The 18,689-nt window shown below is 39.9% G+C and overlaps 2 protein-coding genes across 7 annotated transcripts; both read right to left on the reverse strand.

Annotated features, from left to right (window-relative positions):
• Nucleotides 1-71: 71 nt before the first annotated feature.
• On the reverse strand, nt 72-3,084 carry LOC105012619 (transmembrane protein 249). Of its 3 annotated transcripts, none has more exons than XM_034294711.1 (4): nt 2,966-3,084; nt 717-832; nt 519-619; nt 72-310 (listed from the first exon to the last, which is right to left on the reverse strand). In XM_034294711.1, exons 2-4 carry the CDS (start codon nt 826-828, stop codon nt 98-100), a joined length of 426 nt encoding a protein of 141 aa, XP_034150602.1. In that variant the 5' UTR covers nt 829-832; nt 2,966-3,084; the 3' UTR covers nt 72-97. The 3 variants fall into 3 exon arrangements, with proteins under 3 accessions (XP_034150602.1, XP_034150601.1, XP_034150600.1); XM_034294710.1 differs by lacking the exon at nt 2,966-3,084 and adding an exon at nt 951-1,002; XM_034294709.1 differs by lacking the exon at nt 2,966-3,084 and having other exon boundaries at nt 717-996.
• Nucleotides 3,085-3,724: 640 nt separating this feature from the next.
• grinaa (glutamate receptor, ionotropic, N-methyl D-aspartate-associated protein 1a (glutamate binding)) lies at nt 3,725-18,688 on the reverse strand. 4 transcript variants are annotated; one of them, XM_010873548.5, is made up of 7 exons: nt 18,454-18,688; nt 9,783-10,175; nt 9,224-9,336; nt 8,396-8,596; nt 7,841-7,969; nt 7,102-7,245; nt 3,725-6,052 (listed from the first exon to the last, which is right to left on the reverse strand). In XM_010873548.5, the coding sequence occupies exons 2-7, from the start codon at nt 10,150-10,152 to the stop codon at nt 5,903-5,905; spliced, it is 1,107 nt and encodes a 368-aa protein (XP_010871850.1). In that variant the 5' UTR covers nt 10,153-10,175; nt 18,454-18,688; the 3' UTR covers nt 3,725-5,902. The 4 variants fall into 4 exon arrangements, with proteins under 4 accessions (XP_010871850.1, XP_010871851.1, XP_010871852.1 ...); XM_010873549.5 differs by lacking the exon at nt 18,454-18,688 and adding an exon at nt 17,331-17,654; XM_010873550.4 differs by lacking the exon at nt 18,454-18,688 and adding an exon at nt 11,725-12,649.
• Nucleotide 18,689: the final 1 nt, after the last annotated feature.

The following is an 18,689-nucleotide window of genomic DNA, read 5'->3' on the forward strand; positions in this document are numbered from 1 at the left end:
AAACATCAGTCTGCTATGCTTTGGGATATAGAACATAAATTAATGAAGGGTCTTTATGGCAAATGGCATATTGAAGGTGAAAGAATAACACTGGCCCTTATTTATAGTGACCCTCACCACTCTTTTGTGCTATGATGCGGATGTAGATCTGGTGCAGAGGGCCCCTGTGGCGTAGATGTGTGTGGATGTAGTATCGGTACTCCTTCTTCTTATGATCGATCTCCAGGCGCCGGCGGAAGGCTCCGGAACAGATAAGCCACAGAGACACGCACAAGCTGAACACCAGGAACCCAGCATACTTGTGATAGTCCTTACCCAGGAAGAGGTTATGGGACACGTCAGTCAAAGGGAAAATCACAGAAAAATGTCTAGGACTTATTCATTGTGTGAGATTTATATCTGTTAAAAAATGGATCACTAAAGAACAGACAGTTCTTAAAAGAGACCAAAAACTGAAGAGAGAAAGAGAGACTACTTTTCAGGTTGTTTTTCTACTTCTTGTGGAAGCACTCACGCACCTGAAACTCTATGTTCATGTAGCAGGCAGTTCCAATAGTGGAGGCGATTAGTAGCAGCGAACCTTTCCAGATGTTTTCATGCACATATTCAAGAACAAACACTGCAACACACCATTAGGGGAAAAAAGAAATCCTGAAACAATTTAAATTGAGATAGTTATGAAGGAATAGTGAAATAAAATATGATAGATCTCTTACCCTCCTTAATTAAAGTAAATGGAAAGCTAGGGTTGTTCTTTATTTTGTCTGTGAGTGCTTGCTCAGTGGTGTTGAACTGATGGTCCCATGTGCTAAAAATCCCAATAGTCATTGTGCTAACAGACAAAATAGAGATGGTTATGTGAAAAGCAAAATACATGTTGTAAAGTTTCATTTTAGTGTAAACATTAAAAGGTGTGTATAGTATAAATCAAGATAATGTAAGATACTCACAGTTATTATGTGTATTTTTTGGGTCAAAACTACATTATGTATCCAATTCTATCTCAATATTCTGCCTGCCTCAATGAAAGTTTGAAATTAAACAATAATCGGTTGTCAAGGTAACCAAGTACTTCATTTTTGGCTGAAAACATTTCAGGACTCCAGGCATTCTATTCTTAGAACCTGTGCAGGTAACTTCATACAGTCAGTCATTCCTGAACTCTAACCACCTCTGTATTTGGGCTTCTCTCCATCCTCAACCAATGCACTGTTGGCATAGCCAAAACATAACACTGTAACTGCCCACTTCAGTTTTCAAAGGGTGCTAGATTCAGACTACGAGCTGGATTCAGAAGATGAGCACAATTAAAAATGAATTAAGTAATGAACAAGTTTGTAAAATATTATGCTATGAAATCATTTCATTACTACTATTTAACCAAAACGTACCGGATAACTCTACCAAAGTTACTTCCCACAAAGGGTGGCATGGCAAGTAGCAACTATAGGACACTATGGGCATAGCTGATATGTGTCGCAAAATCTGGAATATCAGTTGCCTGATCAGCAATCAATAGCCTGACCAACTCTTTCAGATGTACTTGAAATGGTGCGCATCAGATACTGACTGGTTTTCTGATGAACCATGCACCTAACTTTTTTTGTGACCAGCCATGTGGAATCGATAGATAAGGACCTAATACATTTATTAAAGTTGATTTCCTTATGAACTGACTGAGCGAAATCTTTGATATTGCTGCATGTTACGTTATATTTTTGTTCAGTTAATTTCTAAACGTGGCAGCTTTTTCATGTTGAATTTTGAGGGTTTTGCTGCCCCCCTATGTAGTAGGCAGGTTACTGTCAAGTGAACACAAGCTAGCTATGTTAAAAAGGCACTGTGTAGAATCCTGCCTCTAAACAATAACACCACTCTCCCCGTCTTCTTCCCGTCCCACCCGGAGTAGCTGGTACTATCTCGTTCGGTAAGTGATTAAAAGTACTGCGAGTGTCTAAAACGATTATAAGGAGATTACAAGTCAATGCAAACTGACATAAATGGGAATGTCAGTCACTCCGATACATTTTGTAGAAAAATATTATTTGAAATATTAACTGCAGAAGTCTACAAATAATTTCTGCTTGTTTTATGCTAGTAGTAAAACTCGTACATGTTGCCCCTTTAAATCAAGGAAGTCCCTAAAAACATGGCTCCACCCCAAGGGGCAAACTCCGAGGCCTACCCGGAAGTGCCAAAAACTGCAATTAATCGAATGGCCACATGAGGCTGGCTGCAAAAGGGAGCGGTTTGTCCTGTCTGCTATCGCCTCAGCGAACTCCAGTCATTATAATCAAGTGACATCCAAATAAACGACTCGTTACCATACAGTCTATTCTCGTAACTAACGTTACGTGAAAATGTAATATATAATCTGCAAGTCTCGACCTATTTTTTGTTGTTGTATGGTTTCAGATTAACTTTCTTCAAGTGTAAGCTGGTAACGTTACGGTGACTGGCTACCAACCGCTAGCAACGCAGAGTAGCATACTGTTTGCATTTAGCCTTTGCTAACTTGGTTATGTCGCGCTAGGTGGGCGTTGTTGCAGCAACCAGGCAGCTCAGCAGCACCCACGCCCCACCTCTTTGCCCATTTTTGGTTATCCGGGAGTTAGGACGAGTGACGCGCTGCCAAGATGGCGACGACCATCTCCGCCAAAAATGAGCTTCAAAACGCGTTCTATGCTCCACCCGTCTAATCTTAATGGGGGTGGCCTATTGAGTAGCATACAATATAGAGGCGAGCCCATGTTTATGTAAAATATATTTACTTGACAGTCTGAACAACAGTATGTGGATTATGCGACTATGCTAAAATATACAGCGGAACGTGATCACAGGATAACTACCGTTATTATAAAATAATGTTTAAATCGCGACTGTAATATCTCGTAGAAACAACACAGCTTTTGCAGGAGAATCAAAGACCGAAATATGTTTCCTCTGACACAAATGACTAACCTACCACAAGGCAACGCTAGAGCCAGGTCGAATATCCACTCCGGACACTGCCACGCCTCACTTATCGTGGACACGTATTCGGATACCTGGCTGCAATGACGCAGTTGTAAATTGTAAAAGCAATCTGATATAAATCTGGACGGATTTTTAAAAAACGCCCTGGCATGCACAAGATGTTTGCTAAAATAGAATGTATCCAGTAGGAGTAAAGAGGACATAGAGGTATTCTCATTTCACACTATTTTTTTTTAAACCCACTGGAAAAGGAAAGAAACTTGAGCGGATCCCTGAGATTTTCCCATAGATGGATAGTTTGGCCGGGACATCAGTTAAAGAAACAGATCGCTTGTCTCTGATATCGGTATCTAGTCCGGATTTATCCCAATTGCCACCTTTATCTTCCAATAGACCTCTACTATCACCAGTCTTATGGGGGATGGATAAAAATAAGTCCACTACAGGGAATGTTGTTTGGCAGATTTAGAACTGCCAGGTAATTGGGGAGAGGAGACTTATGCCATTACGATTCGTTTTCTACATTTTGAAGGTTGCCATTACCGGTCTCAGAGTGGTTTCCAATGTATAGCCTATCTCACACCCCTTCCATCTGTTAATTCTCCCACATTTCAAATGAACCTGATATTAAAAAAGTACTATAATAATATGAATTGGATTATAGATGGTTAGGATTACCAACAGTTATTAAACCTGCAGCAGCTCCTCTTCCTAGGGTCCCCAAGTAATGATTCAAAACACACAATCCAACGATTTTCCCATTATGTCTCTTTTAATGAAAAGCAAACAGCAGCATGAAGGAATGCAATTCCAGTTCGATTTGAATGCCAATTTACAGTGCAAACAGAACTACAAAGCCCCAAATGACTTTATACACATCAAACCACTACATCTTTGTATTATATACATACACATTTAGTTAGATACGAACACAAAAACGTTGAAATGGTTAAAACAGGGCTTGTAAGCCCTACAACAACATAACACTCTCATCCTTATCATCATTATTCTCTCATGTCTAAAAGACACAAGTCGTGCACTCACAGCACATGCAAGAATGGGAAAGAATCGTGCAACAGGAGCCAAATAACTGATCTCAGAGATTCAAGGCGTTAATGTGGTTTTCAAATTAGTGGATGTAGTGTCTTGTTTCGATGGAGAACATGAATGATTTCATCAGCATTATTCTCAGTGGTTTTCTAGTCTTAGTGTCCCTACACTTCCATCATCTCCTTAGAGTCTTCAAGTATTAGATTAATCCTTCATGTTTGAGCAAGAAGTATCAAATGTAGTCCCCTTGTACCCAAATGGCACCCTAGCTCATAATTAGTGCCCTAGTTTTGACTGCAGTACTAGGAAATCACGTGCCAATTGTACAGACTGTAAATACTGATCTTCCCTCTTCCCTTTCACCATACTTCATTCAGAAGAACAGAACATTGAGTTTCAAGTTTCCTGCTCATTCACTTTAAACCTCAAAGCAGCTTTGCCTTTTACAGCATCTTTAATAAATACATATTTAATAATATAGATCCTTCAATCTCTGCCCATCTATCTACAATTTCACAACAGTTTCAAAAAACACAAGAAACTAGTGACATTCTTGCAATTGCTCAGTATAAACATGTTCAGAAATTCCAATACTTCACATTTGTTCTAATGGAGAAAGAAACACAACACTTACATTAAGTTTATACAGACAAATGAGGAATTAGAAGAAATAAATTAAATAAGCCAATTCCAAACCTAGCTTAGCAGTCATACAAAAGCATGTCACTCACCAAGTTTCTCTACATTTGGAATAAAAACAGCTCCAATAAATAAAATGATGTTTACACAGGCAACCCCAATTTGACATTTTCTCAATAATTAGTATTTTTGTTAATTATCCACATTCAAATCCACATTAAAAAAAATAATAAAATGTGATAAGATCTAATGGGGTTGTTCAAAAGGCTATTTAGGGGACAAAAGATCAGAATTGGTGTGCCTATGTAAACACAGATTAAGTCAAACATCTATGTAAACAACAGAAATGTCATTCACATCCTGGAGTTTTGGTCTTTGTACTGGTTTGTTATTCGTAGTGTTACCATTATTCATACGCAGTGAGTGCGCATATATCTTCTTTCAAGCATCACAGCTGTACACTCACCTGGGCATGCCTATATAGCAGGTTACAGAACTAAGCGCCATATAGAGTTCAAACAGATCTATGTACAGCTACGCAACAAGCAGGCTAGGAGGTATGCTTTTGGAGTGTTTTTCTCATTTTATACAGCAAATCCCAGATGTGTTTCTGGTGCCATGCAGAGAAACTTCACATTGGCTGGAAGAGGAGGGAAAACTAGATTGAAAGTTTAGAACAAGAAAGGTGAAATTTCTAGTTCCTAGCAGTTTCTTTCTCAAAAAAGCACATGCCTGCATTCCAGTGCAGCGCTCCCCGTTAGTTTACCACAACTCTCTGTTTCCTCTTAATGTCTCTACAGCGCTTACACTACACGGCAAGGCAGAGCGCTAAACACAGAGGACTGAACAGTTCTAGTTTTCAGCTAATGTGGTTTAGAAGGATTGTACAGGCTAGCTACCATCTCTGTGTAAATAGAAGTATATTGTCTACGTATATTGTCAAAGAGGACAAAGCAGGCAGGTGTGAAAAAATAAAATAAAAGTGACTTTGTTACAGTGTTAATTCTAAATAAATAACTGAGCCCGTCTTTGTTGGGCTCTTACAGACCTGCTCTAAAGGTGACAGCAACAATTTCTATCACATAATTCATTACCTGATTTGGGGGGACGAGTGGGAACCTCAAAACACAGAGACAAATCATACATAAAACAGCAAGGAGAAAGAGTATAATTTATTCCATCACACTAGAGGTCTCTGGCTGCCGTCCTCACCCTCTCCCCTAGAGAGTGCCGTTCATTAGTCGCGGGAGCGTCCCACGATAGCCAGGATGTAGAGGAAGATGTTGATAATGTCGGTGTAAAGGTTGAGAGCGGCAAAGACGTACTCCTCTGGACTCAGAGCCAGCTTCTTGTTGCCGAGGAGGAGCTGGGTGTCCACGGCCAGGAACTAGAAACAGGCATGGAGAAATATGGCTAGAGACATTTGATTCATGTGGAGCAGAATATTTACACTTTACCTAAAGATCTAAGTATGCACATCATATGAAATTGCTAGTAAAGGTTAAGCCTCTAAAGTTATTTTATCCTTAAAGGTTTACAGTGATGTTCTATTATTCTGCTTGAAATCAAACGACTACCCCCTTTCATTTTTCATATTCAAAACTGATCATTATTACTAAAGGCTGCTAGGCTTGAATATATTTGAACTTGTCTAGGGATAGCATAATTTTGGTTTATAATGTCAAAATATGAAAGTGTGTAAAAATAATAACCATGTATAAATAATATAAATAAAAACACATTTATAGGCTACGTGAATAGAACTTTGCTTAAACACAAGGAGATTCATTCACACATGATAAGTATTATCATACGACACTGAGATTTGCCAAAAAATTTCTTTATTCTGATTTTTTTCTCTCCCAACAAAATTTGGACTACACTCCATTTCATTCACTGTCTTATGTCAGGGTTTTCACTCAAGGCCACTGGGCCCGCTGTTCCATCCCTCCTCTGGAGATGTAGTTGCTCATCCTCTCCCCCCTTCAGAGTTAAATGTAGCTATATGTTTTACTGTACTTCTTTTGTTCTCCAGCTTAGTAAGCACTGGGAGTGCAGACTGGGCTCAGACAGGTGGAAAACCTGAGGCCGCCATCAGATGGAGCTGACTGGTAACTTGGTCAGATGCCCAGACAGCTGGATGGAGACAGCTCCCTTACTGCTGAAGATGCATCATAGCTGCACCTCAACCCTCTGATTTAGCAATCACCCCATATACACCAGAACATTCATTATGCCACCAAACACATCAGATAGCCCCAATTAAGACCCGCTCCACAAAACTGTGCCCTGATATTCAGTCACATCCAGTCGAGATACCTAGAGGTGATATAGTGGTGCTGAATGAGGCAAATGGCTCCCTTTACAAGACAAACTACTTTTGAAGCGATACCAAAACAACCCATGGTGAAAATGCAGGTGGGTTCCTGTACTTACGCAGGTGAAAATCAGGGCTCCCAGGGAAGCATAGACAATATGAACGATCCGGTGGCGGATAAACATACAGAGGATGGAGAAGACCAACAGGACTATCAGACACACTAAGAGTACCCCTCGGCAGGAAGTGAAGTCATACTTGCTCTGGATTAGAGAAGAAAAAGACAAAACGCAGACTTTTATTATCCCAACACAAAGTTCAGATTAGAGTTAAATAAAGCCTGTGCACATTTCTCAATTCTCCCAGGTTCCAGAGAACTGCTCCTCAATTCAAGTCTGTGACAGTAACAGTGAACATCTCCTCAATTCAAGTCTGTGACAGTAACAGTGAACATCTCCTCAATTCATGTCTGTGACAGTAACAGTGAACATCTCCTCAATTCAAGTCTGTGACAGTAACAGTGAACATCTCCTCAATTCATGTCTGTGACAGTAACAGTGAACATCTCCTCAATTCAAGTCTGTGACAGTAACAGTGAACATCTCCTCAATTCAAGTCTGTGACAGTAACAGTGAACATCTCCTCAATTCAAGTCTGTGACAGTAACAGTGAACATCTCAATTCAAGTCTGTGACAGTAACAGTGAACATCTCCTCAATTCAAGTCTGTGACAGTAACAGTGAACATCTCAATTCAAGTCTGTGACAGTAACAGTGAACATCTCAATTCAAGTCTGTGACAGTAATAGTGAAACTGCAACCAAGGCCATGAAGAGAGGTGTGTGTGCTTAATACTGACCTGTAGTGAGAAGAGGACAACAGTAAAGCAGACTACAGTGGTGATTCCCACGGCCATGATGACAGTCTCAGTATCGTAGAAGCTGGCAATCATCCCCACCATGTAGGACAGGCTCAGAGTCAGGATGGCCTAATGACAAACACACAGAAAACACAGTCCATTTTACTATAAACTACAGCGCATCCATCCCACAGTAAACAACCTTAAGTGTACTAAAATAATCAGCAGACATTATTACAGCATATTACCTTTATTTTCAGCCATGTTTTAAGTGACAATGGGGAACGATTTGAGTATTTTGCTGAAAGAACAGTAAGCTTACTACAGTACCACCTAACCCTAACCATATGAAAGAACATCTGATCACTTGTATCAGTGTCATCATTCTTTACACTCAATTGACAGTCCATATGCATGCAAAGGCAGAAACACATAAGAGTCTGCATCCCAAATGGACCTTTCTCCCTTACCTAACACACCATGGGCCCTGGTGGTGCACTATCTACAGAACTAGGTGCCATTTATCATACATCCAGAGTCAGGGTTAGACCGTACCAATGCCACCAGGTTCCAGGGGTGTTTGCGGCGTAACTCTGCAAAGCAGCTGAGGACGATCAGAGACACAAAGAAGATGGCGTACGAGACATAGTATGTCCATGGGTTACGCCGCACAAACATCTTGGCGTCGTCCACAAAGGTAAAGACGGCCACGAAGCAAAAAGTGACTATCAGTTGAATGGTCAGCACCAGGAACACCTGGGGAAGAGGAGGAAGTTGGACAGACATGTTATAGGAATGTCTTGAGAAAGGTTTTTGATAACTATGAGAGGTAGTGCTCAATATCAGGTTGGTAAACATTGTCTATTGCAGGGCCCCCATTGGAGCAAAACAGAATCTGTGTCACACAGAACAGCTCACAGAAATGCTCACAGAACAGTAATTCAGCCAGGGGTTAGAATTCTGGTACATGGTGTACATGGTTCCAGCGTAGGGCAGCACAAACTGGCTTAGTGCTGTTCGTTGCACTCTTTGTTGCAAATGATAGGTCGGCAAAGCTTAATTGTGACTGGTGGCCATGGAATGCGCTCTCCTCCAACATGTGCGTCAGTAAACACTTCTTTGTTGAGTAATAAATGTTATTAAAATGGCATTAAGATATTAATTTGAGGACATAATTCTTGACATTTTGACTCTCTTGAGCCTTCTATAGGAGTGGCAATCCAAAAGGTCCATAATTGCAAATTTCACAACACAAAACGTGAAGATTAGAAAATAATCAACAACACGAAAAGATTAGCAATTACTTGGTTTTGATCATCTACATGATTTGGCTTTTGATCACTTCCTTTCACTCAACTGACACCATCATCATTACGTTCTCACCTTTCTGATAAAGGCCTGTCTGATGTTCTTGTCCTCAAAGCCAGAGTTTGTGAAATCTTCATTGTCGTAATAAGATGGTGGAACGTCCCCATGGTAACCGTCACCCATGGAAGCTGAAAACCCCAACAAAAAAACAACAGTAAAGACCAAATAACCGGTAGGTTTTGGAGCACTATGGGGTGTCAAATCACTGTACGTGCCATTTCTAAAACCAGTCATTGATATAGTTGGTTGATGGGTACTGACCGCTCAGTCATTTAGTGAGAAAGTTTGGCCCTTGGAGCACAATCCTTTTTAAGTTGAGCTTTTAAAGAGTACGCCAACATTATTTTGTAATAGCATACATTTAACTGTACCAGAGGCAGTTGCTTTTGATGCACTTGCAACAATTTGCTATGTAAATTACAGTCTAAAAAGTTAGCCCAGGGACAGTTTCACTCTCTTAAAACCATTGTAGCCATTGTATACATGGAGACAGAGCCACAAGAACCACACCCAAAGAGACACCTTTTCATAGACCGTTCAACGTACTGCTTGATCTACGCTTCTGTCTGCTCACCATTGGGGTCACCATGGAAGCCAGGCTGGACAGGCTGCTGGAAAGGCCCTGTGGGGTATGGACCCTGGGGATAGGGCATCTGAGGGTACGGTCCCTGTTCGAATCCAGGGCCCCCGTGGGGATATCCAGGCTGAGCGTATGGTGCAGGTTGAGCATACGGTGCAGGTTGAGCATAGGGTACAGGCTGAGCGTATGGTGCAGGTTGGCCATAGGCAACAGGGGTATGGCCGGGGTATGGAGCTTGCACGGGGGCCTGGGTGTAGTTTGGTGGAGGCATCCCGAACCCTGGCTGAGGTGGTCCGTAGACATTGTTGTGGAGGGGGTTGTTCTCCCCCATGACCCCGGGGTAACCGCTTTTGTCCTGAGACATGGTCTGGTTCTGTCAGCAGAGGCCTGAAGAATATGGAACAAAAGATTTAAAAAACAGTAATATTCATGGCCCCCATTTCTATACATACAGTATGTACCAGAGAGGGAGACAATTCAGTAGACCTCAAGTCTGAGTCATGTCCCAAGTCACCTGTGCTCGTGTCTGAGTCAAGTCATGATTCTCTATGGCTGAGGTCTGCATTCTGGTGCTCGTGTCCTGGTCCGAGTACTCAAGTCCGAGTAGATGGGACCACATTAACTCAAAATAATTATATTTATCCAGTCAAACATAGTGTAATGGCAATAGTCCAACAAGTCTGAGTCCTGGACTGGAGTACTATAACATTCTTATGTACCACTATTGGATGGGACTTTGAGATAACGTGACAAGCATGACTTTCCTGGAAAGTGAGGCAGTAGATGGGAATCATAGACTGTAAAAAAAAATGGACGACGCCCTTTCGCTCTTTTCCATTGGTGAAAACTGAAGCCGCCAGTGTCCCGATACGGCGCTGACATCTTGGACTTGCGTCTGCGCAGATAGCGATCTTGGGACCAGTTCTGCGCAGTAGTTCTGCGCAGTAGCGAGCAGAAAGTAAAGCCGTAAAGCCGCGAAATCAACGGCCCCACCCCTGTGCCCCGCCCTCACTCTCCCTCGCAGAATGCGCATACCGTAATCAATCGCAAGTCCAAGTACAGTACAACCTTTGCTTGTTAAACCTATACGATATGTTATAGCCTAACTTACATCATGTTTAACCTTAATTTAGAATAGGCCTAATACAAAAATAATTGGTAACTTCTAGCTAACGATCACCTGCTAGCTATTAACATGGCTATTAACGAGGCTTGTTGTCTTTTAGCTAACGTTAGCTAGCCCATTACATTTATTTACTAATTAAATAGCTTATAAATTTAACTTCTAAGATCTATTGGAAATGCCAGATCGGTTAGCACAATGTACTGCAGAACAACCCATTATGTCCGTGTGAAATTATATGAATTATAGAAATTTAGAGATTAAATGTAAAGCTCCAATCTCCTCAGTCCTCCGAAGATCGCGAAAAAAGCCTGATAGGGCTTCAGTGGCTCCTCGGCTCAGATAGATGTCAATCACAGCTGTGAATCACGACGTCACACCACCGTTTTTAGAGCATTAAATAACTAACTAAAAACCAACTTATTTTAAAAATAATTGACATTAGCGTGATACAAACTACAGTAAATGACAGAAACCAGCTTCGGAAAAAATATATTTGAAGGGTAATTTAATTGTTTAGTTGGTCTCGCGTCCCATTGAATAACATGGGGAAGGCGGGGTTTATGACCTATACTGGGACCACTCACCAGGGGGCGATCGAGACGTTTTGGCTTCACTTTTCAGGGCTTGTGCGGCACGCTTGATGGGAATTTGTTAGAGTATGCATGTTTTACAAGTCTTCACAAGTTTTAATGCTAGGGCAAAAATTTTTTATAATTTCCTCCATTGTTTTACTCATACCCACTAAATAGCCCCCAGGGAAAGAACTGCCATTGTTAATCACACTGGCCAATACACAGACACTAAACCTACCTAATTACAAAGATGATGAAGTTATGAGGAAGCAGGCTGGAAAGACAACCTGAAAGGCAGCAGCCTCAGTGAGCCTTCCCGAAGACACCCTGAGAGTTAACAAATAGTCACGTACCCAACACCAACACTGCTAAGCTGCTTAAGTTGGTCTGCTCTCTGGAACATAAGGAGCAGTGAGGAGGCATCGGTAACAGAGTTAAATTAAGCCACATGAAACACCGCCCCAAACGTAGTCTGTTCCAAAACAGTGATTCTGGAACATTGCAATCCACGTCTTGACAATGTTATTCTACATCCTTCCATGTCAGTCTACATAGACTAAGAGACTCACATCAATGCCTAATCCAAATAATAAACCATCACTTTTTTCCCCATGTTTCCCCCCCTCACCAAACACACTGGTTGCACACGTGTGCTATGTGGTTGTAAAGTGTTGGACAAGATTTCCCAATACAGTTGTTTTTTTCCACTGAATTTTACAAGTGACAAGTCTGCCAAATTCATAAGTCATCAAACATTTCATCCCAGTGATTAATATAATATAATCATATGATTAGCTTGCCAAAGAGTCTGTTGGACTTTTTCTTATCAGTGTTAATGACTCAAAAAGATGAGGGTAATGATGGATTTAGTCTACAGCAGAATACTAATTTTTGACCCACATGGTTTCCAAAGTTGACAGACGGATTAAATAGAACTACATGAATCTCCCTGTCATGGGAAGTTTTTCTCCCATTATAGGATATAGGATATGTTTGTTCAACGACAAGTAGGGATATGCACCGATAAAAAGACGCCAATTCTTGGCTGATGCCAATATTCATATACCACAATCGTCCGATACCGATGTTTTGTCATTTCTGTACCTGTGCACCCTGGTGTTAATGCAATAAAAACAAATGGGGTTCTGATGATGTAATATTCAATCATACAAATGTAATATTCAATCATACAAAAGTTACCCATTTCAATAACAACATTTTTTATACTTCAAAATAAGAACAACAAATTGGTGTTCCCCAATGTTGTGTTTTTTCTGTGACAGAACATTTGTGTTTCAAATAAATGATTGTGATTTCCCCAAATTCTATCAAATTGCATTATTCTGGGGAGAGAACCAGGCGACCAGGTACTCATGCTAGCTTGAACCTGCTCTAACTGAGTTAGAGTTTTGGGGTTTAAGGCCAGGTGTTTTGTAAAAGCACTTTGTGACATCTGCTGATGTGAAAAGGGCTTTATAAATACATTTTATTGATTGATATAAATACATTTGACTTTAATATGTCACATTCAATTGAATACATGAAGTCCTAACAAAAGGTCTGGATACATTAGGTGTTCTATCCCTTATTAAATACCTGTTTGTGCTATAATACAGTGTGTAATACTTATATATACACCCACACCTCACTAATCTTGTCTCTCCCACATTCAGTTGGATGGGAAAGGGAACGCAGAGAAGTGGGAGATCAGATTACTACATCAGGCGCCTCTCAATCCCTCCCATTTTAATCCCTCCCTCACTAAGGCCACATTAAATAACAGTGGAATTATCTAACAACTGCCTGTCATATTACAGCTACCTAAGCCTGCTTCCTGATCCTGTCTCTGACCACCAGTCAGATCAAACCCTGCTGGAAAGATGACATTCCCTAGCAACCTGCTTCACAGCCTTCTCATTACATTCATAACAGATGCTTGCCAGTATTCATCAGAATGTACTGAATTCCGTAATTTACTATCTGGCACAGTAAAAAGCCCACCAGGAATCCCTGTAGGCTCTGTCCATGCCCTCATCCTTCTGTATGTCTACATCAAGAAGTCTTGTAGTGTAGACAAATAAATCCATCAGCTCAGTTAGGGACTGCCCAGAACTGAATAGCAGCTCACTGACAGCTTTCCAGAACACCTCTCTTTGTCACACACACACACACGAGCCATGAATTAAAGTGTTTGTTTAGAGAGCCGCCATGTTAGGACTTTAGATCCCAACACTTTGGTGATGTAACACAAGACACCTCAGACAATTCCCTATGAAACGATATGCAGCAAAGGCCAAAACAAAGCAGCAGAATAACACTAACAATGTGTTTCAATGGGGACTATGCATGAAAGGCCTGTAATTCCTACACAGTTCACAGTTTTTGGATGTAAGTGCCCTCAAATTAAAGCAGACCGTCTACACTTGAACGTTACTTGTTACTTCTTAAAGACCCTTTTCTAACTAATATCAAATGTCTTCAGTCTGCAAGTTTAAGACAAATTCCTTTGTGTCTTTTCATCCTGTTATATAAAAAACATATAATTAAGGTATTTAGTAATTGGGTAAAGAAGGTTCACAGATACAAAATGTAAAGGCAGACCTACCAGTTTGTTTTAGTGAGGAGTCTTTCCATTTCAGCAAGCTGTGACTTGGCCCACTATCTTTGATTGTTCTGAAATAATTTGTTTAGTTAGAAACGTAATCCAATATTATTTTGTTGAAATTTAATTTATGATCAATTGGCCAATTTAATTCATAAAAAGTATATAATCCCGAACATCCAATTTGGATATTTTTTCTTTAAACATGGCATATTCAATACAATTTTCAAAAGCCAAACATGGAACCCCAACCAAAGCCCATTTCAACAGCCAGTATGAAGTTTCAGTGGCCAATGTTTTGTAAGTATGCTAATCTGACCCATCTAAATGCAAAGAAAGGCAATATAAAATGTGAAAGTATAGGTAGTATTCACTGTGGAAATTTCACCAACATTATAAACTACCTATTACCAATTTATTTTGGCTAAATACCTCACTTCCTCTGCCAAGTGGACAGAAACTGTTTTCCAAGTATATGTTCATAGTCCTAAAAATCCTTCCAAGCTTTGTTGCTTAAATTTTTGCAGTGTTTACTTGTCAATTTGCAGTAATGACTGTTAAAGAATACTAATACTAAGCTAATACTTGTGCCTTGAACTTCTTTCCTCATTATATTAGTGTATGCGAAACAAGTCAGTCTGCAAGCTGGGAAATGTTTTGTATGTACCAAATATGATTCAAATTCTGTGCATACGTAAAAGCACTCATCAACTGAAGGCAAGGTTACTTAGGTCCAGGACACAACCACCAGAGACTCAGACTGGCAACTAGGCCTACTGGCAACATATAGTTTGTATCAGGCAAATTCAGGTAAGTCCCTAGTCCCTTCCAGTTCACTTTTAGGAAACATTTTGCAACTAAAACACTTAGCTTGGCAAAATGAATAAAGTCCTGGTAGCTTAACCTAATAATTGCAAGAAGCCTATTTGTAATTATTTGATGACATAGAAAAATGTATAGCAAACCATTTAACGACTAATGCATTGTTTTTGTTAACTATGGACAGGACTCAAACACCCTTGACTGTTACTGAATATATTGGAAATTCATTTTTGTGTACTTTTTTCGGGCTTCTTTGTATCTGTTGTTCATGCACAACTCTAATCTAATGATTAGACTCTGTCTGGGATACATTTTATATTATAGATTCTTCAAAACAGCCACCCTTTGCCTTGATGAAAGCTATTCACACACTTTGCAATTTCCCAACCAGCTTCATGTGGTAGTCACCTGGAATGCTTTTCAATTAAAAGGTGTGCCTTGTTAAAAGTAAAAATCATGAATTTCCTTCTTAATGCATTTAAGCCAATCAGTTGCATTGTGACAAGATAGGGTTGGTATACAGAAGACCATAATTATATCTGTACTGTAGTAGTCCATATTATGGCAAAAACAGCTCCAAAGAAAAATGACACTCCATCATAACTTTAAGACAGGTCAATCAATATGGTACCTCAGATTGCAGCCCAAATGCTTCACAGAGTTCAAGTTACAGACATCTCAGCATCAACTGTTCAGAGAAGATTGCGTGAATCAGGCATTTCATGGTTGAACTGCTGCAAAGAAACCAATACTGAAAAACACCAAAAAAATATGACATTAAAACTGTAGAGATCTGTCCACTGGTCTGATGTTTGGTTACAACAGTGTCTTTGAGAGATGCAGGGTGGGTGAAACAATGATCTCCACATGTGTGGTTCCAACCGTGAAGCATGTAGGTGGTATACGCAGATGTGTGCTTTACTGGTGACACTGTGGTTTATTTAGTCCATATTCAACCAGAATGACTACCACAGCATTCTACAGCGACACACCATCTGGTTGGCACTTAGTGGGACAACCATTAATTTTTAACAGGACAATTACCAAAAAAACACCTACAGGCTGTATAAGAGCTATTTGACCAAGGAGAGTGAGAGAGTGATGGTGCTGCATCAGATGACCTGGCCTCAACAATCACCCGACTTCAACCCCATTGAGATGAGTTGGATGACAGAGTGAAGAAAAGCAGCCAACAAATGATCAGCATATGTGGGAACTCCTCCAAGACTGCTGGAAAAGCATTCCAGGTGACCACCTCATGAAGCTGGTTGAGAGAATGCCAAGAGTGTGCAAAGATGTCATCAAGGCAAAGGGTAGCTACTTTGAAGAATTAAACATCTGAATGCATTTTGATTTGTTTAGCACTTTTTTGTTTACAACATGATTACATTTGCTATTTCATTTCAAAAATAAAGAAATACTCTTGAATAAGTAGGTGTGCCCAAACTTTTGACTGGTACTGTATATTACACAAGATTTCACATATAGCAGTGACCGATGAGTTTGTTTTGCTTCATGTTTGCCATGGAATAAGAACCAATGTTTTCATCACAACAACCCTAATTAAGACCACAGTCCAAATTAACCAAAATGCAACTAATTACCACAATACAAACAGAAACTCAATCTAGCAGAGGGAAGCACAGATGTTTGCAATTCATGTCAGAGTTAAATGAATCTATTGCATAAAGGCCTAAAACTGTGTTGTGTCCATAAAACAGGATGGATATCCAGGGGGAAAAGAGAAGGCCTGTTGATTACATGGCAGATTTGTTGTTACTACCACGTTCCAGGAATATTCCACTGATATCCTAGACTAGGCCACAAAAGAAAAACAGTCTAGTCCTAATACTAAACCCTAAAACAGCAGACAGTAAAATAACATATTTTGGAAGTAGCATGCAGATTAATAACGTTAATAGTCTCCAACAAAAACAGAAATATTATGGCTTCACATTCACAATTGAAGAAATGTATTTATGTCCTTAAAACTGATAATGTATGCGGCCGCTGGTTCAAATTTCAAGAAACAAACATCGGCTGCCACTACAGTACATTAAATAATGAGCCGTTTTGATTCTTATTGGTACTACATGTAACTACCTTGAAGACTTTGCCATTAATACTACTTGGGAGCTAAAGGCAGACTAATACATTTTATTCATTTATCAGGCGAAACCAATACAAATAAAGAGTACAGATTTAGCATACAGCCCTGTCTGCCTCTCAAAATAAACCAGATAGACAACGGAATAAAAATATTTCAACCGGCTTGTTAACCTCAATTATCAATGCAACCATTATATCAGACGTGTACATCAGCAGACCTGAAGCAAAATCTATCAAATCCGTAGGCTACACCCTGCTTTGACCGCATTATTAAATAATCGCTATAGATGCGAAATGGCATTCTCGCTTACAGGGCGCTTGTTCCCAGATGACGACGTTGTTGTGTAGACAATCTAAAGAAATGTCTCCCAGCCAGTATTGTCATAAAGTTAATGATACATAGACCCTGTATCGCTGTATTTCACTATAAACAGACTAACTCCTCTGTAAATGACAAAAAAATTAGCAGGTTGCACGACTATCAGACGCTCGTACACCCGTGGCTAAAAACCCGTGACTGCGGTGCGGGAGACGATTGACTAGCTGACGTTTCAATACAAGGTACAGTTTCATTTAGAAACAATGACAGTAGGTTAGCAAATCAAGAGCAAAACCATTATGTTGTCCCATAGTAAAACAACCCATTGCTGATGAACGTAGTCAGACAGCCATAATTAATTTCGAGAAAGTAGTAGACTAGTGATGCGCTTCTTTTTCATGAGTCGGCTCTTGTAGCTCAGTTCACCAGAAAGAGTCGGCTTATTTGGCTCCCAATTTTACTTCTTACCAGTCGTAATTATTACATCGCCTGCTGTTTTTTTACTGACATTACGATTCTAGAAAAATTTACTGTACGTGGAACATAAATACACGCTCTCAATACTATTTACCGATTATGCAATACAGATATACAATCTTTAGTAGTGAATTCGCTTTCACCTCATCTGCAATTAATCTTTGAGCTTAAAATGAATGGCTATTTTCACCGGTGTTTCAGTTCCCAACGTTAACCAAAAAGAGCCGTTCGTTCGCGCACCCATCACTAACATAACCGTTGCATAGTGGAGGGCTAAGGTTAGCTACCTAGCATTGCTTTGCTTTGGAAACGGAAACATTCTGCAAACATTTTAGTAATATTACAATTGTTTTGCATGTAAGCCCTAGTGTTGTCGTTCTACAAAAATTCGAAGAAAAAATGTAGTTCTCAGTTCCAATGTATTACAAACCATTAGCGAATAGCTATATTAGGCAGTTAATTAAGTAAACAACGGTTAAGAATAGTAGGACATTAGACTAGCTAGTACATATGACTAGCTCTAATAACATGTACGCTAACGTTCGCTGGCTAGCTGTTCTATAACGACAAATGTACTGATAAAATTGAAAGCCATTTTTAGAAGCCATTTTGCAATTCACAAATAAAACCACACTTACCCTTATTTAGTGTGTACCTTTATCCCTACAGAAGTGTTAAATATATTACACAAACACGAAGAGAAACCCCGTTGATTTGCTGTTTCGTATCTCTGAGATTATGATAGCGTTTCCCACAACAACAGTCGGTGACTGATGTCATCCCACGAGACTGTCTTGCTGTGTGGGAATTACCACAACATAGTTATACAAACTGACCAAGGACCGTTATTATTAAGCGATACACGTATTATATA

Source organism: Esox lucius, chromosome 10 (genome assembly GCF_011004845.1).
Source record: "Esox lucius isolate fEsoLuc1 chromosome 10, fEsoLuc1.pri, whole genome shotgun sequence".
NCBI lineage: Eukaryota > Metazoa > Chordata > Actinopteri > Esociformes > Esocidae > Esox > Esox lucius.